Source organism: Suncus etruscus, chromosome 3, assembly GCF_024139225.1.
Source record: "Suncus etruscus isolate mSunEtr1 chromosome 3, mSunEtr1.pri.cur, whole genome shotgun sequence".
In the NCBI taxonomy this organism is placed as follows: domain Eukaryota; kingdom Metazoa; phylum Chordata; class Mammalia; order Eulipotyphla; family Soricidae; genus Suncus; species Suncus etruscus.
In genome coordinates, this window is record NC_064850.1 from 120,227,745 (window position 1) to 120,255,506 (window position 27,762).

The following is a 27,762-nucleotide window of genomic DNA, read 5'->3' on the forward strand; positions in this document are numbered from 1 at the left end:
TACAAAGACCCTGACCCCAATCTGATAATCTTACAGAAATAAAATGATTTTTCTTCTGAAGATACAGTCCATAATGGCCCTGAATGTCGTTGACCCATATTCAATCCCTGGCATCCCACTTCTGGCCCACCAGAAGTCATCCCTGAGTACAGAGGAAGAAGTAAGCCCTGGGCAATGTTGGGTGTGGCCCTATCCTTTACCCTCACCTTAATGACTCTTCCTGTAGTCCTGGAAAATTCAAGTTCACCACTGACATCTATTGTAATCTTTACTTATGCCTACAAATAAAAGGGGGGGAAAACTAATGAAGGAATGAACAGGAGGTGTAGAAAGAGCTATCCAACAAGGCCCAGAGATATTTTAAACTGAACACAAGGAACAGTCTCTGAAGGGCCTGAATAGTACCTCTGTTAAAAAAAATAAATGAACAAAGAAGGAAAATGAGGCAATCAGACACTTTAACAATTTCTGAAGTAGATTATTTGCTTTTGAGGCACTGCAAAATGGGGCAGAAGGCAAGCCTGAGAATAAAGAATAAGAAAGCAAACAGGCCAAAGACAGGACAGCAGTTAAAAGTGCTTGTCTTGCATGCAGCCCATTCAAGTCTGATCCCTGTTCCTATGAACTGTCCTCTGATTAAGCCAGGAGTGAACCCTGAGCACAAAGCCAGGAGTTAGCTCTTAGTATCACCAGTTGTGACCCAGAAACCAAACAAAAAATAAAGTACAAGAAAAAAAAACTATGTGAAAACATCTTATTGGTCAGGGGAAAAGGTCTCATTTGAGGAATGGCAGTCCAAAGAAATGACAGTCCTGGCCAACTGGGTAGAAATGCAAAGCTGGCTGCACATGCAAATGAGCGAACAACCAATTGCTAGGCAATATGCCCTTATATGGGCATGTAAGGTGATCTCATTGACCTGTATGCAAATACAGGGTAACCAACATGATTGCACATGCAAATTAGGGCATGGAAGAGGATTCATTAGCAGTCTGGTCTCTCCTGGTATTTTCTTGCTCACCTTCATTTATTAGCATTGTCATTCATTTCAAGTGACTTTTATTACGATGATCCTATGGTATGAATATTCTTTAATCGATGCATTTAGCTTCCAGGAGGGTAAGAGAAGGCACCAACCAATGCTCAGGGGGATCTGGGAGGTCATTCTCAATAATATTTGGCCAACAGTGCTGGGATGTTTGGTACTAAGATGCATGGAGGTCATGTGTATCAGACCTTCACATACAAGGCCTGCACCGCTGGCCTGGAGCCACCTACCCCATTTTTAAATTATTATTATTAAAATCTTTATTTGAGCACCATGATTATAAACATGTTTGTAGTTGGGTTTCAGTCATAAAAAGTTCACCAGTGCAACATTCTCATCACCAATGTCCCCCATCTCCATCCTCCCCCACCCCCTGCCTGTATTCTCGAATTACCATTGTCATGATAGTTATTGGTGTAGTTATTTCTCTAACTGCACTCACCAATCTTTATAGTAAACTTCATATCATGGGCTTGTCCTTTCAAACCTCATCTCTATTGTCTCTGGATAGTTACCATACTATCTTTTATTTTTCTTAAATGCCACAGATGAGTGAGACTATTCTGTGTCTATCTCTCTCCTTCTGACTCACTTCACTCAGCATAATAGTGTCCATGTCCATCCATGTATAGGAAAATTTCATGACTTCATTTTTTCCTGACAGCTGCATAGTAATCCATTGTGTATATGTACCATAGTTTCTTTAGCCACTCATCTGTTGTTGGGCATTTGGGTTGTTTTCAAATTCTGGCTATTGTAAATATAGCCAGAAATATACAAATATATATTTGTATATATGTATTTGTAAATATAAATTTATCCTATACTTCAATTTGTCTTCAACATTTCCTCCTTATTTTTGGAGGGTGGGAGAGCTTTTTTTTTTTAATTATTATTTGTAAGAGAAGCCTCAGACTCCAAAACTAGGACCTGGAGATGTGGGTCTGGAAGCAAACATCACCTGGGAGCAAACATCATGCAGAAAATAATTCACACAGTGAAAGGGTGCAAGACTGGGTTCAGAAATTCCAACACTCAAGTCAGGAATCCCACCACACAAGCCTTCTGCTTTTAAGAAGGAAAACAGCTTAGTGGAGGAAGACTGAAGAGTGAACTTCTGCCTTCCTGAAACCTGGGCTTTTATTAGCAAGAACCAGACCAGGATGGAGAAGGGATACTAAATAGGGAGGGGCCAAGTAATCCAACCACCAGATCACACCCTAGGGTGGAACATGAACACTGAGTAGGGTAAGACCAAGTAATCCAACAATTATTATTTTAGGTGGTTCTGTGGTACCAGGGATTAAACTCAGGCTCCTGCTTGCAAAGCATATTCAGTTCTTAAGAGGCATAATCTTTAATTTTCAGCCTTTGTTTTTTCTACCATGTTCTTAAAGCTACAAGAAAGCCCTAAATTCAGTAAGTAGAACTTGAGCTCTATTCCAACAGTTCCATTTACAATGTTAATGATAATTAGATTTAGCGATGCTGTTAGCTTCAGATTTCTAAATTCACTGTCCTGCATTTCCCAGGTTCCCAGGCCCCTCTGCCAAATGACCCAGCAGCTAGGCAGTAAAACAATTCACTGATGCCAGTGGGCTACAGACTGGCCCAAAAAGATAGACAGTTGTGATTGTGCAATATAGGAAATAGTCAGGTAAAGATTAATGTTGTTAATAGCTCTGTCATTGTTTGCTGGCTCAAGGCTATAAAATAGCTTTGAGACCCTGACGGGCCAGTCTTCTCCCAAAGACCCCCATCCTGGTGGGTTAAGACATTCCCAAGGAGAAACAAACAGACCACCAGAATAACGTAAACTGAGATGAGGGTGGCATCAGGGAGGGGTCAGGGGGACCGTGTCTTTTCCTATTGAATGGTGTGAACTAAAATTTATGCAGACCTATGGAATGTTTGAAATGTTTGTATTTTTGTGTAACTGACAAGATGTAATGGAATAATCTGAAGAGTATATAAGCTGCTTGAAAGTTTGGGCCGGGTTCAATCTCTTAGGAGACGGCGCACCAGAAATAAAGTCTACTTGCCTGAGTCTGTGAGCCTCCTGGTATTTCCTTTGTCACAAAGCCACTTGCTCCCAAACATACAGTACTTTTGTTTAGTTCAAAACATACAAAAGGGCTGGAATAGACACTCTGCAATACAGACGGGATCTGGGTTTGATCCCTGAGCACTGCTGGGATGGCTCAAAACAAAGAAAAAAGCCCCAAATACATAATTCTTTGCAGCTGTCAAACAGAGTAAGAAAGCCATGTATTAACATAAAAATAGGCCAAAGATACATAGAAATAAAAATTTCAGTAACATTGATTCTCTCCTCCCCCTAAGAATAAGGAATAGGTTATGGTTTCTTTTCTGGTCTCATAATAATTATCCATAATATCTTCAATAGGTCACTAATGGATTTTTTAAAAATTGCAAAACATGGGCCAGAGAGATAGCACAGCAGTAGGGCATTTGCCTTGCACATGGCTGACCTAAGACAGTCTTGGGTTAGATTCCTGGAATCCCATATGGTCCCAAGCCTGCCAGGAACGATTTCTGAGTGCAAAGCCAGGAGTAACCCCTGAACGCCACCAAAAGTTCTCCCCACACACACAAAAAAAATTTTGCAAAACAGGGCCAGAGAGCTAGAACAGGGATTAAGGCACTTGCTTTACATGTAGTCAATCCTTATTCAATCCCTGGCACTGATCTTGTTTAGTCTCCTGGGTAGCTCTCGGAGTGGCCTCTGAGAACTGCCAGATGTACCCCACCCCCCAAACTTCCTTGTATTTCTATAGGAACATGGTTAAAAGAGAAAATAAGCGGGGCCTGGAGTGATAGCACAGTGGCAGGGTGTTTGCCTGAATGTGGCCAACCCAGGACAAACCTGGGTCAGATCCCTGGCATCCCATATGGTCCCCCAAGCCTGCCAGGAGCGATTTCTGAGCACAGAGCCAGGAGTAAACCCTAAGCACCACTGGGTGTGGCCCAAAAACAAACAAACACAAAAAGATAAAATAAAGCAAAGTTCCCTTTCATGCTATTTAACTAACAATAGACAGAATGAGTGGCTGGGAAGAAAGTCAAATAGGAAGGCTCATAACCATTTCAACAGCTTTTCTTTATTTATTCACAACATTCTGAACACAATAGACAGACATCACATTTTCAACTATTGCTTTGCTTTGCCAAGTCAACGGCTTTATCCGAAGTTCATGGAAATCACTCAGCTGCCTGGCAGCACATTTCCCTCTTGCAAACTCAGTTGAACACAGATGGAGCTTTGCTCTTAGGGAAGGATGTTCTGTGGAGTTGGAAACAGATCAAGTTCCCCATTCCCTTCCAGACCCTTCCCAATTCCATGTAGAAACCATCTGTACAAAGGTTCACAGCTGTGCATGGGACAGCTCAGGTTCCTTGGACTGGCTCAGGAAGTTGGGCATCCCTGGTCTTGGTAAGCTACAGGTCCCCCAAATGAAATGCAGAAGAGAAGCAAGTGCCCTAGCTCTCCTAGGGAAGCCTGTACTCTCTTCAGCAGGATGCTGTGGAATCCTGTTTACTTGGGCCCAGTTTCAAACCCAAAGTCCCGCTTCTCCTCTTAGCAAACTTTGCTTTGGGGTTCCTTCCACCCATTAGGTAAAAAGTTCATGAACAGGGAACATTGATGATACACAGAGTCAGGGTGTTTTTCACCAGGGAACAACCAGGAAGGACATCTGTAGGAAAAAAGGCTGTTTGCTGAGTTCACTGGTGTCCATGAACCACTTGCTGCTTCACTCTGACCCCAGCACCATATTTATATGCAGAGATGGGCATTGAGGTTCACAGGTTGTTCCAGGTTGTTCCCGCTGCTTTAAAGATTGTCCATCACAACATACAAGGACAACAAGGGAACTTTCCTTTCTCGCCTCAAGTCGGGACCACCCCTGCCCCTTTCAGTCTGGCAGCTATGCAAACTCATGGTGACACGAGGTGACTCTACAAACACGAACATGATTTTTCTACTGTTTCTAGCACATTCTAAGCACTACTTTGGTATTTTATTATTTGAGTAAAAAAAAGTAGGATTCTAAATATTGATTTAAAAGTATCAAAACAGGGCCTGGAGCAATAGCACAGTGGTAGGACATTTACCTTGCACAAAGCATACCTGGATGGACCTGGGTTTGATCCGTGGCATCCCATAAGGTCCCCTGAGCCTGTCAGGAGTGATTTCTGAGTGCAGAGCCAAGAGTAACCCCTAAGCACCACCGGGTGTGGCCCCAAAACAAAACAAAAAAGTATAAAAACAAACAGAAAAAAAAAAAGAAGGGGGGGGGCAGAGCAAAAGCACAGCAGTGAGGGCATTTGCCTTGCATATGGCTGACAAGGGTTCAATTCCCAGCATCCCATAGGGGCCCCAGATTGCCAGGAGCGATTTCTGAGCAGAGAACCAGGAGTAACCCCTGAGAACTGCTGGGTGTGGCCTAAAAACAAAACAAAAAAGTACAGAAAGTCCAAAAGATCAAGATACAAAGGCTGAAAGAAAGAGGAGGCAGGACTCACAGAAGGGGTGACCCATGAGTCTTCCTGTAACCAACTGCAACATCCTAGCACCGGATACCCACAGGATCTGGCAGGGGCTTCTCCCCAATTCCTTGCAGAGTTTGTGCTTATTGCAAGCACAACCAAACACTTGTATCAGACAGAGGTGAATTTAAAGGACATTTTACGGAGCGAACTTTCTAAGGAGAATCTAACATCATTACAGGTTTATATTTTTCTTCTCCCTAGGAAGTAAACCTTGATGACTTCGGAAGTTTCCCCAGTCACAATTTTACTGGTTCTTTAATTAAGCAGACTGACAAACACTGAGATCAATCATTCAAGATCTCTCTTGGCAAAAAATAAAAAAATATAAAAGTATTTTCAGCACACATACAAAAACTCAAGAACTGCTTCCCTGGTAGTATATGGACACACCCAGCCAGAATTCTGCCATGTCTCATAGACTGCTGGGAGTGGGGGGTGAAGTGGCATTAAAATATTTTAAAAATTGGGGCTGGAGAGATAGCATGGAGGTAGGGCATTTGCTTTGCATGCAGAAGGACAGCATCCCATATGGTCCCCCGAGCCTTTCAGGAGTAATTTCTGAGCGTAGAGCCAGGAGTAACCCGAGTGCTGCCAGGTGTGGCCCAAAAACAAGACAAAAAAAAATTTTTTTAATTGTGTTCAGATCCTCCCAAGGTGGAAATGCCCCTTGTAAACAACCAATGTTTGGATTTATGGAATATTGCTACAGGAAACCAACACTCATGTTGGTAGAAATGTGCACAATTTTTAAAATACTTGTATCTTTTTTGGAAAATAACACCTTCCAAGCGTGCACTTTCAACATCTGTGCTACATAGCCCAGAATCTTCTATTTTCCAGTGGGTGGGTTGTTTACTCTTCTTCTCTTCAGCAAGTTTGGAGAGAAGGGATTTTCAACAAACACAAAGAAGTACTCCCAACTTCTCTGATCTTGAGCTATTATCAGTCCATCTTGAAAGACTTGACATATAGTTGCATAAAATGATGTGCAGACTTTCTGGTTTTAAAGAGGTTGGTTTTGATGGGTATAAAAGAGGCTTCATGAAATGAACCAATCTTTCAACACTTACTTTGTTCTAAACAGGGCTGTCTTCAGTACCAAAAATGGCTCCAGTTTTTCCTCTCTTCTCATTTTTCCTTGGTAACACTAGGCGTCCTCCTGGGATTTGGGGGGAATTAAGCTATACAAAATGCACACTCCACCCTAAAGGGACTTTTTAGTCCATGGGCTTCCCACTTGGAGATCACCAGTACTCTCAGTCCTTAACACCTAGACACAATCCATAGTGTGACGTGGAGAAGTTAAGGCCAAAGAACAGAAGCCAACCATCCATTTCAAAAACATATAGAAACAAAGCTTTAGATCTTCCCTGGAAGTGCAAAGACAGAGAGTGACTGAGGCAGCAAGACTTTCAAAAGATCAGCAAGATATTTTGAACCAATTAAGTGTCTTTTCGTACACACAGGAGGGAGAGGCTTCAGAGATATGCCTCACACCAATTACCAGCTAAGATTCTTGTCTACAGCTGGAGAAAAAATGGCTCTAAGGTCTAAAATGAAACTGTGGAGTTTGAAGACCACTGTGGCCACACTGGCCTCCTGATTCCCCATCACACTCAGTACTGACTAGCTCCAGCTCTGAGTCAGCAATACAAGGGACCACAGTGCTCACCCAGCCAACTGCAGAGGGCCAAATGCTCTCCTTGTCAACTGCCTGAGAAATCAAAATCAAATGAGATGAACGCAAAACAAACACAGCAACACCAAAAGCCAGGAAGGAGTTCTGAGAAGACGCCAATATGATGGCTGCGTGACCTAACAGTGAAAACGGATTTCGACACGGTGTCATCAACCAATTTAATACAAATACCTAATTTTCACTCTTACATTAAATGGGTTTAAGTACCAAGTTTCAAACTGGGGGAGTGCATCTGACTCCACCGAGGGTCTTTGGAAGGCTCAGGAACAGTGTACAGACCATTGTAAACATACACTGATTGTCCGTTAGCTTTCTTAAATATTTTCTGAAATATCTCTGTAGGAAATTAATTCTATTATAAGGAGTGTAGTGATCAGATAATTTCTAGTACAACATATAAATGCTGCTTCATGTGCAAAATGGGGGCAAAGGAGAAGCAACTACAGAGGCTTCATGTTTTTAAAGTAAGGGATACATTATAATCCTGCAAGAGTCCTTTAATCTTTTCGTGAAATTTCTCTCGGTACACGTTGAACAACATGATGCTTTCTGGTTTCTCTTCAAACCAAAACTTGTCAAATTCATAGACAAGATAACCTGTAGCAATAGAAAAGGTAGAGAGTGTTCATCAGTGGAATCCCAACCAGACTACCTCATATTTAAACATGAAACTGGGGCCAGAGAGATAGCATGGAGGTAAGGTGTTTGCCTTGCATGCAGAAGGACGGTGGTTCAAATCCCGGCATCCCATATGGTCCCGAGTCTGCGAGGAGCGACTTCTGAGTGTAGAGCCAGAAATCCCTGAGCGCTGCCGGATGTGACCCAAAAACCAAAAACCAAAACAAACAAACAAACAAACAAAAAAACCCCAATAAAACCCGTGAAACTAGGCCGGAACAATAGGACAGCATGTAGGGCATTTTCCCTGCATGCTGCTGACCCAGGTTCGATTCTTGCAGTATCCCATATGGTCCCCCAAGACTGCCAGGAGTATTTTCTTTTTCTTTTCCTTTTTTTTTTTTTTTTTTTTTTTTTGGTTTTGGGGCTACACTCACCAGCACTCAGGGGGTTATTCTAGGCTCTGCACTCAGAAATGGCTCAGAGAACCATATGGGATTCTGTTGCTCAAACCTGGGTCTGTCTCAGGTGGGCTGCATGTAAGGCAAATGCCCTACCGCTGTGCTATCACCCCGACCCCAAGCCAGGTATATTTTCAGAGTGTAGTCAGGAGTAACTCTTGAGCACTATTGGTGTATCCAAAAACAAAACCAAAACAAAACAAAACCATGAAACAGCCAAAGCCATAGCAAGGAAGTTGTTTGCCTTGCTGGCAGCTGAACCAGGTTCGATCCCTGGCATCCCAAATGGGTCCCCCAAGTCTTTCAAGAGTAACTCTTAAGCACTGCCAGATATGGTCCCCCCGAAAAACCAAAAAATAACATAAAACCTGCAGCTAGGAAAAAAGAAAACAAAACAAACCTGAGGCCAGAGAGAGAGAGTACAACAGTAAAGGAGTTTGTCTTGCATAGAGGCTGACCAGGATTTCATCCCCAGAACACCATCTAGTATCCCTCAAGCACTGCCAGGAGCGATGTCTGAAGGGCAGAGCCAGGAATAAGCCCTGAGCACTGACAGGTGTGGTCCCCAAAACAAAACAAAGTTAAAGAGAAACGTTGGTCTGCAGCCATTGGCACTCACAGTAGAACTGGTGGAAGTGCTCCAAGGTTGGCACGCCAGGGACAAAGTTGTAGAGGTGGGACTTGAGCGCGTCACTCTTGAGCAGGCCATAGGCCATCTCCGTGAGATTGATCCCAACTATTGCATAAGAATACCTAAGTCAGAGACAGGAGCGGTTATGCCGAGAGAGCTCCTCCAACACAGCTCAGGTCTGCAAGGATGTAGGAACGGCCACTCAGAACCCTTCTAACAGCACCGATGAGAGTACCCCACACTTATGGGAAACAAGCCAGAGTAAACTCAGGTAAAACCTTTTCAAAGACTGCAGACTTTATGCAGTTACACTCTGAAATAAAGGTATAATGCCATATAAATAAATATATGAGTCAGTTAACAAAAACAACAAGGGGCCAGCACAGCAGGAAGAGCATGCACCTTGCTTGTGGCTGGCCCAATTTCAATCCCTGGCATCTCATATAGCCCCTGAGCACAGAGCTAGGAGTAACCCCTGAGCACCTCTGGGCATGGTCCAAAAACAAAAATAAAAGAAGAGGGGAAAGGAGAATGTTTAAAGGGAAGTGCCCTTGGGACATTGGTGGAGGGAAGCAGGTACCCTAGTAATATGCTTGAATAACTTCCATAAAACTATCATTAATAGCACTGTAAATCACAGTACCTCAATAAAGATAAATATATTTAAGTAAGCTTTCATAAAATATTGAAAAAAATCAAGACTACCCTTTGCTTACTGACTTTCAAAATACACTCATCGACTTTCCTCAAAGAATAGCTATCACTAGAGAAGGAAAATAATAACAAGCTAATAATGTGACTTCAATTTGCATTTCACCCATTTCCCAAAACTATTTCTCATTTTCCTTTTCTGATATCAAAGCTACTTCCTATTCCAATGTCCCAATTTATTTCTCTAAAGATTATCTCCATTTCAGAGATATCTTGTGATAAATGAATTTCTGATTTGGGCTTTATTTCAAATTAGAATGGTTTCTTATGAAAAGAATCTCATTAAAAAAAAAAAAAGTACCTCCTAAGTCTTTCAACCTGAGATAATCACATCAATTTAAGCCCAAGAGTTTGACATCTTGAATAAAGCAGCTTACCCAAACTGTGGATGATTTGAACGGGAAAGAATCTGATGAGCTTCTTTGGTGTAATTTTCACTGAAATACCTGAAAAGGGAAAGAAACTGGGCTGACATGAGATCTGAAGATGTCTAGAAGCAACACACAAAGCTGCTGTGAGAAAGATAATTACCAATGGCCACCATCATTCCTCAGCCAGCCCATGTCCCCTCATCCCCCTCTGCTCATTCGATGATGTTTCTGGATCAACACTTGACTTCAAACTGCCAGGCTCGAGGAGAGAATGTGGCAAAACTTTCAAGACCTCCCAAAGACTTTCTATTATCTACCTCCACCCCCAAATAATCTCAAGTTCTTTGCCTCGTCTTTTTGCTTTGAACACACTGCAAGACTCAGTTGGCAGTGAGGACCCGGTCTCCACATCAAGTTGGAGTCTGGGTTGCTGAGAGCATATTTAGTACAGCAGGATTGAGTCAGTGACCATTTGCAGTAAAACATCCCTGCCCCCAGAAGGGGGGCACAAAACCAAAATTGTTAGAAGTATTAACTGGAACAAAGGAAAACAAAAAGCTGTTTGTAGATCCTAGACTACTGCTGGCTTGTTTCCTAAAGCTACCTCTCAAGTAGTTTGCTGAAGTTTTTGGTTTTGGGCCACACCTCTTGTGCTCAGGGCTTCCTCCTGGCTCTGAGCTCAGACACCATTTCTGGTGCAGCTCAGCGGACCATATGTGGCATGAGGGATTGAACCTGGGTCAGCTGCATGCCAGGCAAATGTCTTCTCCATGGTACTATGGCTCTGACCTCCTTTCTTAGTTCTTAAAGATGGGGCCCATTCACTGGGGTGAGCACTTTCGGCTCTTTCATGCAACAATTTTCTAGCTCTGGTCTGTGGCCTAGTGCAGGTGAGCAGGCATTTCCTGACTGCACAAGAAAATAGTCCAAGGCCCTTCAAGCACGGCACCATGCCAGGAGAAAAGTTTTCGTTGTATTGTATTAGATGAAAGTGCAAAACCCAGCAATAGTGGTATTCTGAGTTACTTCCTTATTAGTGCAGCTGAGTCTAACTCTCAGTGGCCCACAGCAGTGAGAGGCTAGTGAGTATGCTAGAGCCCTTATGGTCACATGCACAGAGAAGGGGCTGGTAGAGGAGAGGAGAAACGAACACAGAGATGGCACTGCAGTACTGATTGACTCTTCCTTCTACAGATTCATACTGCCAGCTTGCCTTTTCATCCACTGGCTCTAATATTCCACCCATAAAAACAGGGTATCTAGCTTAGCAGTCCATGAACAAAGAATCCCTCATGTATGAAGGGGGGCCGTGAAGCTTTTAAGTAAGGCACATGTTACTTGTGCACATTTCTGGGGTAGGTGAGGGGGGGGACAGACAAAGTTTTCATCAGAGTATCAAGGGGTGACACAGATCCCCAAAGATGGAAAGTTCCTGCAGCAGTTCTTTCCTGCAATGAATCTGATTTTTCTACCCTTGCTGGAGATTGGCTCTCAAATGCTCATGGTAGGTATTTATTTTTCAGCATGTTTTATTTTGTTTTGTCTTGTTTTGCGTTTTTTTTGGACTGCACCCAGCGGTGCTCGGAGGTTATGCCTAGCACTGTACTCCTGATAGGCTCAAGGGACCAGATGGGATATCAGGTATTGAACCCAGGTCTGTCCCGGGCTATCGCTCTGGTCCCTATCTTTCAGCATTTAAATGATATTTCTTTTTTTTATTTTTTTCTTTTATTGTTTAAAATGATATTTCTAAAGAAACTGAGATAACCAGAGAAGAAGCATACAAGATGAAGAGAAGAGAAAACAGAATTCTTTAAGCAGTAAACAGAGAGGTTGAGACAAGAGAAAGAGGAACATAGAGAAATTACTCACACAAACACACAGACACACATATACACAATATCACACATGCACAGAAACAAGTCTCACACAAAACACACCAGCACACAAATTATATATATGCAAAGAAATCACACACATGGATATCTCACACATGAGAAGAGAGGAAAGCCAAGAGGGCACTTGCCTTGCATGCAGCCAACCCAGATATAATTCCTGGCATCCCATAGGGTCTCCTAAGCATTGCCAGGAGTAATTTCTGTGCACTGAGCCTAGGACTAAATTATTCAGATTTTGTCAAAAACGAAACAATTTATTCCCCACTAGAATCAATCCAGGCTGGACAGTACATGTGTGAGCTCCATTCCAAGAAGATACCACCACTTGTCCCCGCCCATCTCACTTACACCAGATTGAGCAATCCCAGGATCCCCATGCCTCTGAAGTCTGTCTTAGGGTCGTCACCCTGGAACCCGATGTCTGCCCACTGCTTGGAGATCCGGCTCTGCAACTTTTGGGTGGGCATCAGCAGCTTCCATAGCTGGATAGACAAATACACACCAGTGTGACCACTGCGAGTGGTGCTCTGAATCACCAACATTCACACCCACAACTGATAATGCCCCCCAGAATTACATCCAGGTCCACCATTTCTGCCGAGAGGCCTAAGGCTCCATGAAGGCTCTCTTGGGAAAACTTTTCAATTCTCCTAAAAATTATTAAGTGGCATACTGGTTCCAATGTAAAAGAAAAAAAATATTTAAGTTATAGTCTAAAGTTCCCCTATAAATAACTTTGTGGAACACAGTGCTTTCATAAAATAAGTGAAAAAAGTAAAATGAGGGGCCAGAGTGATAGCACAGCAGTATGGCATTTGCCTTGCACATGGCTGATCTAGAACGAACCTTCGTTCAATCCCTGGCATCCCATTTGGCTATTCCCGAGCCAGGAACAATTTCTTTGTGTTGTTGTTTTTTGTTTTGTTTTGTTTTTGGGTCAAACCCAGCAGTGCTCAAGGGTGACTCCTGGTTCTGTGCTCAGAAATCGCCCCTGCAGGCACGGGAGACCATATGAGGTGCCAGGATTCAGACCACCATCTTTCTTCATACAAGGCAAATCCCTACTTCCATGCTATTTCTCTGGCACAGGGTGTGGCCAAAAAAGCAAAAAAAAAAAAAAAAAAAAAAAAAGAAAGAAAAAGAAAAGTAAAATGATAGTTTAGGTTGTCACATAGTTATAACCATGCTAAAGTTTACAGTAATGTCTATACAAAGCTACATATTTCAATTTAGAAGAGAGATTTAAAGAACAGATTCTGAGAAGGGACTGATTTGCAGGCGTCTCGAACAGTGAGTCACCTCAGTGCTGTCATTTGCACTTTAGAGTATTCCCAAAGAACATCCATGTACCAGCATTGATCCATCGCTTTCTAGAGGGCCTGGCAAAGACACTGATCATTTATGAAGGATCTACTCTAGGTGGGGACCATTCCCTATCACTGGGACACTGAGGAAGGAGGCAGAGAAGTGACAACCCCATCCTTCATGCTCCATGAACAGAACTCGACAAATTTCCAGGTTTCTGCTTGTTTGTTTGGTTTTGGTTTAGAGCACCATGCCTGGTGGTGCTCAGGGTTTACTCCTGGTTCTGTGCTCTGGGATCACTCCAGTGGTGCTCAGGGGACCAATGTGGGCTGGGAAAACTGCAACAAGGAGAAGGGACTGCTCAGAGGGGAGGAGATGGGCCAAAAGGTAGTCAGATGTGATAACGGAGGGGCCACCGGCCACACTGGTGTAAGCCAGTGTCAGTTAAGAAAAAGCGCCGCTCAAAAGCAGGCAAATGGTGGGGAGGGAAACTAGGTAGAGGGGACATTGGTGGAGGGATTGGTACTGAAACACTGTATGTCTGAAACCCAATCACAAACAACTTTATGATTCATATTTTAATTAATTTATAATAAAAATAAAAAACAAGTAACAGAACTTAACAAGAAAAATCTATCTAACCCATCAAAAAGTAGGGAGAAGAAATGAACAAATACTTCCTCAAAGAAGAAATACAAATGGCAAAAGGCACATAAAAATATTCCACATCACTAATCATCAGAGATGCAAATCAAAACAACAATGAGGTACTATTTCACACCACAGAGACTGGCACAATCACACAGAGCTGATGGGGATGTGGGGAGAAAGAAACTCTTATTCACTGCTGGTGTGAATGCTGTCTAGTTCAGCCTTTATGGAAAATAATATGGAGATTCCACCAATAACTGGAAATTGAACTACCATATGATACAGCTATACTTAGGGATATACCCTAAGTACACAAAAACACAATACAAAAATGCTTTTTGCACACCTGTATTCATTACAACCAAGATGCCTGATAGCAAATGGGTGGCTAAAGAAACTGCGGTACATATACACAATGGAATACTATGCAGTTGTCAGAAAAATAAAGTCATAAAATTTTCCTATACATGGATGGAGATGGAAACTATTATGCTGAGTGAAATGAGTCAGAAGGAGAGAGATAGACACAGAATAGTCTCATTCGTCTGTGGGATTTAAGAAAAATAGAAGATAGTATTGTAATAATATCCAGAGACAATAGAGATGAGGGCTGGCAGGAACAGCCCATGATATGAAGCTTACCCAAAGACTGGCGAGTGCAAGTAGAGAAATAACTACACCAACAACTATCATGACAATAGTAGTGAATTAGAGAAATAGATTGCCTGTCTTGAACACAGGCAGGGGGTGGGGGAGGAAAGAGATGGGGGGCATTGGTGGTGGGAAGGTTGCACTAGTAAGGGGGGGTGCTCTTTTTTATGGCTGAAACGCAATTACAAATATTTTTGTAATCATAATGTTTAAACAATGATATTAAGATAAAAAAGAAAATATAGGCAGCCTGAGGAAAAAATAATGGTATTTTTATAATGAATAAATAAATGGTACTAATTAATTATATTTAAGTTGTAAAATATTAAAAAAGACAGTATTAAATAAAAGTTAATTTGAAGTAAAAAAATTACAAGTAAATATAAGTAAGATGTTGGAAGCCACACAGCCATCCTTTCCTCCTCAGGCACTTATGCCTAAATGACTGTAGATTTCCTTTTTTCTGTTGTTCATTTTGAGGGTGATTCTCAAGGCTGTGATGCTCAGGGTTTACTTCTGGGTCTGAAATTCCCTATATATTTATTTTTGGGTTTTGGGCCATGCCCAGCGGCACTCAGAAATCACTACTGGCAGGTTTGGGGGGCCATATGGGATGCCAGGATCGAAGCAGAGTCTGTCCCAGTTCAGCTGCATGCAAGGCAAATGCCCTGCAACTATGCTATCGCTCTGGCCCCTGAAATTCCCTATTGTCTTAAACGTGACCATTTGGAGACTGATGTTGAGGCTTGCTGGATCTTGGCTCTGACCCAGAACTTGCCACTTCTAAATTTATAGAAATCTTTCCTCTCTTTTTGGCCTGAGTCTTCCTCTTTGAGGTGAACTGAACCCCACAGCAAGCCTCACAGTCTCATCTGGGCATGTGAGAGGTCTGTGTGATTCACACCACACAAACAAGACACAGAAGACAGCTAAGTCTCATCTCTTTACTGTCTTCGTCTTCAAATCCACTGCAGTATTATGTAACCATTTTTGTCCCTAAAATTCCGAATTATTTGGCCAAATAATCCCAGAAAGGAAAATCCCATGCCCAATTTAAGAATAAATTAATGGGGCCGGAGAGATAGCATGGAGGTAAGGCATTTGCCTTGCATGCAGAAGGTCAGTGGTTCGAATCCTGGCATCCCATATGGTCCCTCGAACATGCCAGGAGCGATTTCTGAGCATAGAACCAGGAGTAACCCCTGAGCACTGCCAGTGTGACCCAAAAACCAAAATAAAATAAAAAAAAAGAATAAATTGGGAGGGGGGGAGCAGAGCAATAGCACAGCAGGTAGGGCATTTGCCTTCCAAGCAGCAAACTCAAGTTCGATCTTCAGCATCCCATATGGTCCCCCAAGCCTGCCGGGAGTGATTTCTGAGCACAGAGCCAGGAGTAACCTGAGTGCCGCTAGTGTGGCAAAAAAAAAAAGGAATAAATCAAGGGGCTGGATAAATGTACAGCAGGGAGGGTATTTGCCTTGCACATGACTGACTTAGGTTCAATCCCCAGCATCCTCCAGCATCCCATCTGACCCCCAAACACCAGCAGGAGTTATTTCTGGTTATTCTGGGCAGTAATCCCTGAGCCCCAAAACAAAACAAAACAAAACCAAAAGAATAAACCAAAAAGATGCCTGACTTTAAAGAGTGACTGACAGGCCTAAAACTCTAAAGTTGGAGCCAGAGCAATAGCACAGTGGTAGGGTCTTTGTCTTGCACATGGCCGATCAGGGACAAATCTGAGTTTGATAACCAGTATCCCACATGGTCCCCTAAACCTGTCATGGGTAATTTCATATTGCAGAGCCAGGAGTAACCCAAGTGTCGCCAACTATGGCCAACAACCTCCCCTTTTCCCATAAAAGAAAACTGAAGCTTAAAGGCTTCAGGTGAGCAGAAATCTTCACTTCCAAGTTTAGAATTTGCTCCAGAATTAAGAGCATCAAGACAAAACTTTCTTTTCTTTTCTTTTCTTTTCTTTTCTTTTCTTTTTCTTTTCTCTCTCTCTCTCTCTCTCTCTCTCTCTCTCTCTCTCTCTCTCTCTCTCTCTCTCTCTGTCTCTCTCTCTGTTTCTCTGTCTCTGTCTCTGTCTCTGTCTCTCTCTCTCTCTCTCTCTCGTGTGTGTGTGTTTGTTTGTTTTAGGGCCATACTTAATGGCGCTCAGGGGTTACTCCAGGCTCTGCACTCAGAAATCACTCCTGGCAGGCTCAGAGGATCATATGAGATGCCAGGGATGGAACCTGGGTTCTTCCTGGGTCAGTCACCTGCAAAGAAAATGCCCTACTGCTGTGCTATAGCTCTGGCCCAAGACAAAACTTTCTGGAGTTTAATGAAGCATATCTGAAAACAATAAAATTAAAAACATAAAAGAGAACTAGAACTCTTTCATCCAAGGAATGAAATTCTCGAAGGAGTAAAGAACTTCAGAACATGCACAGACCTGTCTCCCTGTGCCCTGGTCTCTGCACCTGCCCAACCTGCCAACACAGCTGAAGCAGAACTTGACTGACTTACCTGGAGGAGCAGCTTCTCATGCTGCAGGTTGTCTGCATCGTACGGCTTCTTCCTCACATTCTCCACATCCTGGTAGAGCTGCCGGTAGCCAGAGATCTGCAGCAGGCAGGCCTTCATGCACCCCCGAAAGCTGGAAACAACACAGCCATGACATCAAGGCCACCACACACAGCATCTCGATGGACACAGCATCCAAAACACTGGCTCACAAGTTTCTGCAGTCACATGGCCTAGACAACCTTTGCAACAGTCTCAGCACAACTTCTCCAGTCCGTAGACACTGCAGTTCCTCTCTAAGCCCCTGACCCCCTTGCCAATGCTACGCAGTATCTGTTCCCCAGAAAACCTCAAGGGCTTCCTCATTTCCCTCACCCAGTAGGTGGTACAACGGAGGAGCCCTAGGACTGGGTTCCGAGCAGCTGTGAGGTGCTCCACCACCTCTATCTAGTGAGCCGCCTGTCTCTGTTCCCCCTCCCAGTCCTTGGCTGACCCTCCACCTCCATGCAACACAGCTGGGAGCATGACCAACTAGTCCACTAAATACAAGTGAGAGGATGGCAGCCCACACCCCATCATATCTCTGCTAATGCCCCTACTCAGGATTCCCAAAGCCAGAGGTAGAATTCGCTGGCATAACACAAGGTTCAGCCGGGCTCTCCTGCCCTGTGGCACTCCACCCCTGCTCCCCTGCTTGGCCAGAACACAGCACTCTGCCATGATTTATCCATCTGTGTGCAGGCTTAGGGAAGACAGCACAGTGGATGCTGACAGTCCTGCTCAAGGGGAAGAATATGATCTGTATAGGGAAGAAGGGTCAGTGCTGCAGAGTGGAGACAAGGGTGATAGGGGGTTGCTCAGGGGGTGCTGCTTTGCAGGATAAGAACACACCCAGCAGGTTAACTTTGGGAGGATGTGCAAGAGCACTGTCTGGGGAGTACAGCACTGAGGCCTTGTTTTCTGGGCACAGAGAGGCTGGAGCGGATGCCCAGGTGTACAGCCATGTGTGTGTACATGCCCACGATTCCCACTGCAACCCTGAAAGTCCAGTGTGCAGGCGTGTGTGTGTGTGTGTGTGTGTGTGTGTGTGTGTGTGTGTGTGTCTGTGCACATGTGCACCATTTTCCCTGTACCCCTGAAGGTCCTGGAAGTACTACCTAGAGTCCTTCTCAGCGCTGATGCTCTTCTCTCTCATAATGTCATCCACACACTTGTCCACCTCACTCTCCTCTACCACCGTGGCGGCCCGTAAGACCTAGTGAGAGAAAAGTGGGTGGAGAGAAAGGGATGTAGGCTATCAGGAGGCATCTGGGTTGTTGGGAGGGACCCAGACCCACTCAGAACCATTATCCACACAAGAACCATGAGATTGCCATTACTACAGGGCTCTCAAATACCAGGGTGCAAAGAACAAAACAAACCCCCAGATCTACTTTCTTCCCCGCCTGGAAACAGACCAGGTCCTGCCCTTGCAGTGCCTTTTCCAGGCATAAAGAAATTTCTTCTTTGTATTGGGAATGCAAGGGGAGCAGAAGGGAGGCCTCCCCAGCAGTGCTCCAGGGGCAGAGGTGCACCTCGTAGCCCTTCTCGATTGGGCTGAGGGTCAGTTTGAGGACGTGAAGTGCCGCAAAGGGCTCCTTCATTCCCTCAGATGAATCTTATTCATACTCCAGGTACACCACCCCTTATCTTTTATCTGGGCCTTTTATCTGGAGCTTCTTTCCCCTATTTCTAAGCTTATTGATCCTTTTCTTTCCTTTGTTTTTATTTTGGGGGGTACTAGGGGACTGCTGGATATGATGAGGGCTTGGAAGTCAGGCCTCCTGCACAAAAAGCCTTGCACTCCAGACCATTAAGCTGTCATATGATGGCAGATCTTGACATACCCTCTGGTTCTGACTGAGTGGTATTTTTCTCCTGGAATCACCATACTAACTGATCAGTAATCTTTCTGTATTAGAGTTATAAGGGAGGTTTTTGAGGTGAGTTTGAATGTGGGGGTCACATCCAGTGGTACTCAAGGCTTACTCAGGCTCTAAGCTCAGGGATCACTCCTGAAAGTAGTTGGGGGACCATATACAGGAGCAGGGATCAAATGCACATTGGTCATAAGCAAAATATTTGTCTTATATCTGTACGAGGCCCAATTCTTTTTTTTTTATTTTTTATTTTGAATTATGAGAACAAAAGATGCAAAGAAAGAGGACAAGGTAAAGTTACAGTGGAAGGACAATCACCCATAGAGGCCCAATTCTTTACAGTAAAGATTCTTTAGGTCACTAAAAATGATGAGCTCTGGGACTTCGGTGATAAGTGCTGCAGGTAGGGCACTTGCCCTGCAAGCATGGACCCAGCTTTGATTCATGGCATCACATATAGTCGCCCACCCCCAAATTCCCACCAGAAGTGGTCTCAGTGTAGATACAGGAGTAAGCCCTGAGCACTACCAGATGTGGCCCAAAACAAACAAAAATAACAACCAATAAATAAATTCTAGGAAACTTTTTAAATTTTAAATGAATTCTAGGAAACTTTTTAAAGTTTTTAGTGACACCCGGTGATGGTTAGGGGTTACCGTATTTTCCGACGTATAAGACGACTTTTGAAACAAAAAAAAAGTCAACCGAAAATCAGGGTCGTCTTATACACCAAGTATATCCCGAAAAATGTTTCAATATGCCGCTAAAGAAACAAAAAATCAGGCTGCAGAGTTTCCAAATCTCTTTCTTGGGGGCTCCCAAACAGTACTCAGGAGATCTGGGGGCCACTTCTGGCAAAACCCAGCTAACCGTGTTGGTGGGTCAGTGCTAGGGTCCGAGGATGGGGTGTTGTTTGGTTCATGTAATGGGGGAGATTAACTGACTCCAGCAGAGAATTGCCAGAAAAGGTGCCTATGATAAGGGACCAAGCACTGCAAGGCTGCTCAGACACCTCTCTAGCTCAGCCAATCCAAGCAGGCTTTTTATGCATGCAAATTAGACAATGTTTTGGACCCGAATCTACACTGTAAAAAGCCTGCTCAGATTGGCCAGTCAGAGAGGAAGTCTATTACAGTATTATCTTTGAACCTTTGCTTGTTGTGATTGGCTCACTGTGGTACATACAGTTGCAGCACAGGAACGTGCTGTCTGATACAGCGAATATAGGCCTAAACTTAGGTTAACTGCAAAATTAGGGGGTCGTTTTATACGCCCAGTCGTCTTATACGCTGGAAAATACGGTACTCCTGGCTCTGAATTCAGGAGTCACTCCTGGTGATGCTCATGGGATAAGGGTGCTGGAGATTGAACCTAGATTACTTCTATGCAAGGCAAGCACCCTACCTGTGATACTATCTCCGGACCCAAGAGTTTTGTTTTGGGTTTTTGGGTTTTTTTTGTTTGTTTGGTTGGTTGGTTTTTGGGCCACACCCGGTGACGCTCAGGAGTTACTCCTGGCCATACACTCAGAAATCACTCCTGGCTTGGGGGACCATATGGGATGCTGGGGGATCAAGCCGTGGTCCATCCTAGATTAGCGCGTACAAGGCAAGCGCCCCTACCAATTGCACCACTGCTCCAGCCCCCAGGAGTCATTTTTTAAAAGGTTAAGTTTTGGGGGGCTGAAGTGATAGCATAACAGCGAGGGCATTTTACTTGCATGCAGCCAACTGGGATTCTATGCCCGGCATCCCATAAGATGTCCCAAGCCTACCAATAGTAATTTCTGAGCACAGAGCCAGGAGTTACCTAAGCGCCGCTCAAAATAACTGAAAAAAATAATAATAATAACAATAATAACAATAATAATAATAATAATGTTAGGTTTACTAGAGTAACCACTTTGTTATGACCTTACCTTATTCTTGGAGTGGGACAAGGAATGTTCTGAAATAAAAACAATAAAAACAAAATGTTATAATTTCAATGGTAGCTATGAATGAGTCCACAGACAATTCATAAAAGCACTCAGGCAGTTATTTATAGCTCAGAAAGATACTATATAAATGAGTTATAAATGAGTCACCTAACACCATAAAATTTCTACCCTTATGGTCCTGAGATTTAGATGATTCCAGAATCCTCAAAGCTGCAGACAGACTCGAACAGCACTGAAGGGATGTTTGTCTTTTTCTGTGAAGAAACCCCAGGCCTATTCACAACCACGATGCAACCAGAGTCCCCAGAACTCATCGGGAGTCCCCAGCAAGTGCTTAATCAGTGGTTTTCCTCCCTGATGCAGGACGAGTGGTCAAAGACTATATCAGGGCCTCTCGAACCAGGCAAACAACAAAACCACCTGTAAATTCTGGTTTCCTTTTCCAAGAATGACAACAGTACTTTTCCTGATCTTTTAAAAAAAATTGTTCTGATATACTGATGGATAGTCTCCTTTTTCTTGATGATTTGAAAAATAAAATTTCTTAAATGTCTTTTGTGGAATGGGGGGCAGAGAAACAACTCTAAGAACTGAGCAAACAAGACTCCATGTGTAGTCCAATCCAGTCCAATTCAGTCCAGACCAACCCAAACCAAATACATGTGCCCGGAAGTCAAACATTAAGGCAAGCTCCTCCCAGGTACTTTGAAACACCAGCAAGTTCATTCTTACTGCCCTGATTTCTTATCAAGGGCACTTTGTTCTTGAGCTGCCAAAGGACAAAGGGAAACAGGCCAGAGGCAAGTGGCACAAAAGTGGAGAAAAGGAGAAAAATGACTAGTGTTCTAGGTATTCTGTAACTAGGATATTCGTGCTTATATTCTATCTTCAGAGGTGACCTTAGCTAAAGCACTCTAGTTCCCTCTAACCCTGTGAACTGTAGCCATTCCCTGACTCCCTTATCCTGGGTCAAGGAGAAATGATGCAGCCACTTTATTCCCTCAAGCATGCTCAGTGATGGTGAGTTTTTGTGAAATAATGACTTTGGTGTGCCTGAGAGGAACACTCTGTCCAACAGTGGCTTGGGGTGCCATATGGTCCTTCAAACGTTTAAGAACCACCATCCCCAAAAAATATTTCTACAAGACATATCAGAGTATATGAGCTCAAGTTAGTTTGGTGGGGTTTGTCTGTTTGCTTTTATTTTTGTTTCTGGGCCATAACCAGTGATGCTCAGGGGTTACATCTGGCTCAGATGATATATGGGTACTGGTTCGAACCCAGGTCATCTTGTGTACAGTCTATTCACTGTACTATCACTCAGCCCTCAAATCAGTTTTTATATCTATTAAATCAGTCTAAGACAAACAGTTTCATTTAATAGTACGAGAGGAATCTTGATGGATACAGCTACAATCTCTGATCTCCAGGAAGTGAAGGCCAGTGTTTCTGCACCAGCACATTTGGTTAGCACAGATTAAAATACTGGACAGGGCAGGTTTTGAGTCTAAATCTCTTTATTGGGGATCACCAGTTTCTTTCCTCTCATGAGCTACCAAAGAGATGAAAAAGCTGATGAAAGGCACTAAGTCTGAAGATGAAACTAGTACCATCACCTGAGTAAAAATTTCAAAGGGAAGAAAGGAGAATGTATTTTTCCCCTGTAGAAAATGTAGAAAATCAGGCACAAACTACACTTCTCAGGAGCCAAAGTCGAGAGAAATCATTTTTACCAAAGGAGAAGTTAAACATGAGTTTCTATTTCTGCAGAATCAGCTAGAAGGCTTCAGAGCCAGGAGTCAAAACCAGACTCTAAAAATGCTGAGACTGAGCTGAAGTCAGTGGTCAGGATCCTTTTGCTGGTACAGATCACGCCGAGTATGCACAATAGATCACTATAAGCAGCATGGATCACTGCATGAAGAACGGATCATTTGAGTATGCAGTGCAGATTACTATGAGTAAGCAGAGCAGATCACTGAGTATACAGAGTGGATCACTATGAGTAAGCAAAGCAGATCACTCTGAATATGCAGAGCGGATCACTAAATATGCAGCATGGATCGCCGGGTATACAGAGTGGATCACTAGGAGTATGCAATGGAACCGTGTGTATGCAGAATGCATTACTATGAGTATGCAGCACGGATCACTGAGTACACACAGAGTGGATCACCACCTAGTAAGCAAAGCAGATCACTGTGAGTATGCAATGTGGATCACTATGAGTAAGCAGGGCAGATCACTATGGGGGTAGGAGGGTGGGGGACACTGATTCAAAGTCCCTAGAGCACATTACCTATCCTCTTTGTCCTCTGGGCGCCTACATAGGCATCAAAAATTCGCTGCAATTCACATTTCCCCGTCATCTGCCGGAGGAGCCATTTCATCCAATATCGGAAAAAGTGCCCATAGAAGAACTCCCACAAAGAAATAAACATTTTTTTTTCCTGGAGAAGGAAATAATATGACAATTAATGACCTTACATAGGATGTTATTAAGATGGAGGGGGGAAAGGGAAGGAAATCAGTTTTGCCAACTCATCCAAATCCAAATAGTACTACTAGATGGATTCTGTGTATCCGGTGGGTCAGAACCCGGCAGGTTTTTAAGCTCGGCAGGTTTTGCTTCGGCTTCTTAGCATCTTAGGGCGGGTCTCACCGGTTCGGTTCTGAACACTCCGGGTCATCGGTGTGTCGCTTGTTACGTCAAGACACTCGATGATGCTACTTACTAGATAGAACTCGAGCTCTCAGCTCCCTACTCTACACTGCTCCTTCTGGGAGCACGAATCCCCAACTCGAGAAACCCATCAGGGAGGGGGTCCTTTGGGGGCAAGGACAGCGCCCACCCGTCCCGTCCTTCTTGGGGGACACATGTGCACCGCTGGGGGGACCTGAGCAGTGGCTTCCCCACCCACCCAGCAGGGGGACAAAGGCCTCTCTGGGGGCCTAAGAAAAACTACAGCTCCTGTGAGGTGGAGCGATGGAAAGGGCTTGAGGTTACTTTTTAAAATAATCCTAACAGCTGCAACAACAAAAAGGCTCGTGTCGTCCCGCCTGGCCTCCTTCGAGGGGACCGGACCACTGTCACTGCTGTCGCGCGCGCGGGGTGCACGCGGCGCCTGGGCACGCTCATCCCGCCCAGAGGGAGGCAGGCAGCGCGGGGAAGCGAGGGGGGACGCCAGGGACTGCCCCGACCTCGGGGGGCCGCAGCCAGCCCCGAGCGGGGGCCCCGATGGGCAACAAAGCCCCGCCGAGGAGCCTTCGTGGCAGCTCGGGGCGCTCGCACAGCCGCGGGGGTGGGGCGAGAGGAAAAGAAACGGCCACCTCACGGGAGCGGAAGCACTAGGGGAAGGGAACACACAGCCGGAGCTGCCTCGGTTTCCCCAACTGCAAACTGCCGGCAACGGAAACGACGCGGCTCCCGGGCGCTCCCTGCAAGCACCGCGACCCGGAAGTGGGCCGCCCGCGGCCCGCGAGCCCGCCTCCTTGGCAAGGCCCGCCCACACCGCCGCCGCTTCCGATTGGTCCCAGGTTCGCCAATAGCAAACGTCGGTGGGAGGAGCCGCTGAATGCTCCTCCAGTGCGCATGCTCGAATTTTAGAGGACGCCAGGCGGTTTCCCCGGCAACGAAGGATGCTTAGGTACTCTCTGGAGCCGCCTGGAATTTCCCGCCTTTGAAACTGATCAAACTCACCCACTTGCTCTGAGACCGTCGGCGTGGGAGAGCAGCTTTGCTTTTGGGTTACTTTCGATGAACTTGGGTTTATCACAGCGCCGTTCGTTATTAACCTCTCTTGGGTCTGAATTCTGGGAAGTAATTATTCATAATTCCACTTTATGCTGGAGGAAACTAACAGAGGGCGCCTCAGGCCAAGAAGTCACCTTAAGTGACTCGGCTTTGGCCAACACTTGGCAGAAGAGGCTAGGCCTAGATGTTGCCAAAAAAGAGTTTGGGTTGTTCACTAGCAAGAAACAACGGTTCATCCAGCAAATAAATATTCTATAGCTGGTGGTTTTGATTTTTTTTTTTTTATTCAAGAATCATTGATGAGCCTGGTCTTTTTTTTTTCTCCTGGATTTGCGCTGAGGTTCCTTGTGGTCCCAGGATCAAATATGATGGACTGAAAGAGCACCTTACTTCCTTGGACTTTCTCTTTTTCTCTCTGGCCTCTGAATATGACTGGTCGTTTGCTTGGTTTGGGGGCCATATTTCACGGTGATGGGAGGAACATATCCAGCTCTGCATTCAGGGATCACTCCTGGAGGTGCTCATGGAATCTCTGTGGTGCCTTTCCTCTATTTTATCTCTTCAAACCTTGTGATTTTTTTTTTAAATTCAGCCTTAACCCTATCTTAAGTCAATATATTTTTTATTATTATGTAGTACTAGGCTGTGTTCCAAAAGTTATGCTCTAAGTAAGTAGGAGGCAGAGAGGCAAGGTCAGTAGCAAAACACAACATTTAAGGAATGGTCTTGCATTTGGCTGGTTCCAATTAGTTCTTGCGGGGCCCGAGAGATAGCATGGAAGTAGGGCATTTACCTTGCATGCACAAGGACAATGGTTCGAATCCTGGTATCCCATATGGTCCCCGGAGCCTGCCAGGAGCGATTTCTGAGCATAGAGCCAGGAGGAACCCCTGAGTGCTGCCGGATGTGACCCCAAAACAAAAAACCAAACAACAACAAAAAATAACAATTAGTCCTTGCATACGGTGCAGAGCATGGCCCTTGAGAGCAGCCAGTTGTGGCTCCTCTTTTCAAGGATTTTCAATTTGGATGAGGCCTGAGAAAACCTCAAACCTCACTTTGAGAAAAAAAAAGCCAGCAGTCTGAGATTCTGGAAGGACATGAAAATCTCATCTGTCTCTAGCAAACAAATGAAGAAATTCTGATTCCATTAATGCTTCTTCCTCATCCTCTGGGAATTGGGGTAGTAAGGTGCTTGAAAATAACTGTTCACAATCATGATTTAAATAAAGTTTATTTAAACCAAGTCTTGGTCATAATTTAAACAAGGGTCTGGCAGAAATCAAGGACAATTCAGCCAGTTTTGTGCACGACCTGATCCTGGCGACTAGTTGGGTGGAGGCCATTGAGTTCAGTCCCCATGATCAGGCACAGTCTGTTTGCAAATGGTAAACACTAGAAAATACATGGATGGTCCTTTCCTAGGGAAAGGCTCATGTCACTCTTCAGCTCATGGCCACAATTTGCTGACTGAATTTAAATGTGATCACCTGCAAGTTGATTCATTGTCTTGGTGTTTTTGCTTTATTTTTCTGCTTTTGAGCCACATTCAGCAATGCTCAGGAGTTACTCCTGCTCTGCACTCAGAAATCAAGTGGCCCTGCACTCAGGAATCACCCCTGGGATGCCCAAATCAAATCTGGGTCAACCATGTGCAAGGCAAATGCCTACCCATTTGTAATATGTCTCCGGACCTGATTGGTATTCTTAAAGGGAGCATTCTGAGCATTATGATCATTTCTTCCACAGAGAGAGAAGGTGTGAAAGCTATAAATAATACTAACGGAGCGGATGATGCAAACATGAAGGAATCTGAGCTTGGCACATCAGTGAGGTTTCAAAAATTTACTCTGGGCCCCTGTTGGTGCTGTTACTGGCACCACCTGAAGATAGGCACCCCTGCCAGATTGACATGGCTTGCAGTGAAGGGCATCTTATGGGCAGTGACCCTGCCCCATCAATTTCCCAATGCACCCCAGAGCATTCTTACTTAGAGAACACAAAGTGTCCCTGATTGACACTGGTCCTTATAAACTCTTGAGCCCCACAATCCACAATTTTCCAGTCATGCCCGGAGCTGCCGCCTTTCACTTCTTATGGAACTGCTAAACAGCAGTTTACTATAACACAAGCTGTGTGGTGGTTTATTTTTCAAGTATTGCCCATAGGATTCAGAGCACTGTTCAGATAGACAGGGACAGAAGGGAAAGAGAGCTCAAAGGGCAATAATATATGCTGAATACAGACTAAGCCTCAAGTTGGATTCCTGAGCTCCACAAACCCTCCAAGAATTCCCAACCCACCCACCCCCAGTAGCCCTGTTGGCCTAGGACTGCTGGGTCTGAGCAATGCCGTGTCTCAGATCCTGGTTACTTACTGGTCACTGAGCTGTCAGGTTTACAAGGTTGAGCTGAGTCCCCTCAAAGACTGCAAAAGATGCTCCAATTTCACCCCAAGGGGGAGGGGGGACTGGTCAACTGTGTTGGGTAAGTTAAGTGTATTCATTCCATCCATCCTCAAGTCATGATTTCCTATTTATGAAGAGTTCATCAGGGTGTTATCTCATCCTATATGTTTGCGGCCCCATATTCCTAAATCAAGATCCCAGTGTGCATGCAAATCCAAGGCTTTGGTGGAAATATCACACTGCCATCTTGTGGCGACCTTTGAAATTTGGGGACTTAAGAAGATGCTGTTGGGCCTGACCATAGCTAGGCGGGTAGTGATCTTGCATGACTTGCATGTGTACTTTCAATCCTCTGCATTCGATATGGTCCTCAAGCCCACTAGGAGTAATTCCTGAACATCTCCAGGTGTGTCCTGAAATCCTCACAAAAAAAAGTTACTGTTTGCCAACACTTGTGTGTATGTTTGTGGGAAAGGGTTACTGGGAGATCCCAAAGAAATCGACCCCTAGAGCATCAGAGTGTCAAATCACACTAAGATCTGAATTTCCTAGGCCCAATAGATAGGTTTAAGACAGAGGTTTTCTGAGGAGGGAGCCGTACACACGGTGGCTGTAA

At 44.4% G+C, this 27,762-nt stretch overlaps 1 protein-coding gene across 2 annotated transcripts; it reads right to left on the minus strand.

Annotated features, from left to right (window-relative positions):
- Positions 1 to 7,452: 7,452 nt before the first annotated feature.
- On the minus strand, positions 7,453 to 24,422 carry ELMOD2 (ELMO domain containing 2). 2 transcript variants are annotated; one of them, XM_049770128.1, is made up of 9 exons: positions 24,316 to 24,422; positions 23,285 to 23,435; positions 20,965 to 20,993; positions 18,285 to 18,382; positions 17,131 to 17,260; positions 12,358 to 12,491; positions 10,118 to 10,186; positions 9,018 to 9,151; positions 7,453 to 7,916 (listed from the first exon to the last, which is right to left on the minus strand). In XM_049770128.1, exons 2-9 carry the CDS (start codon positions 23,424 to 23,426, stop codon positions 7,771 to 7,773), a joined length of 882 nt encoding a protein of 293 aa, XP_049626085.1. In that variant the 5' UTR covers positions 23,427 to 23,435; positions 24,316 to 24,422; the 3' UTR covers positions 7,453 to 7,770. The 2 variants fall into 2 exon arrangements, with proteins under 2 accessions (XP_049626085.1, XP_049626083.1); XM_049770126.1 differs by lacking the exon at positions 24,316 to 24,422 and having other exon boundaries at positions 23,285 to 23,492.
- Between the last annotated feature and the right edge of the window lie 3,340 nt (positions 24,423 to 27,762).

Excerpts from the sequence above, each read along its gene's own strand:
- ELMOD2 (XM_049770128.1), bottom strand. The coding sequence starts at position 23,426 with ATGTTTATTTCTTTGTGGGAGTTCTTCTATGGGCACTTTTTCCGATAT. Across the intron at positions 12,492-17,130 it reads ATGAGAAGCTGCTCCTCCAG|CTATGGAAGCTGCTGATGCC; the intron begins GTAAGTCAGTCA and ends TTGTCTATCCAG. Across the intron at positions 9,152-10,117 it reads TCAAATCATCCACAGTTTGG|GTATTCTTATGCAATAGTTG; the intron begins GTAAGCTGCTTT and ends TCTCTGACTTAG.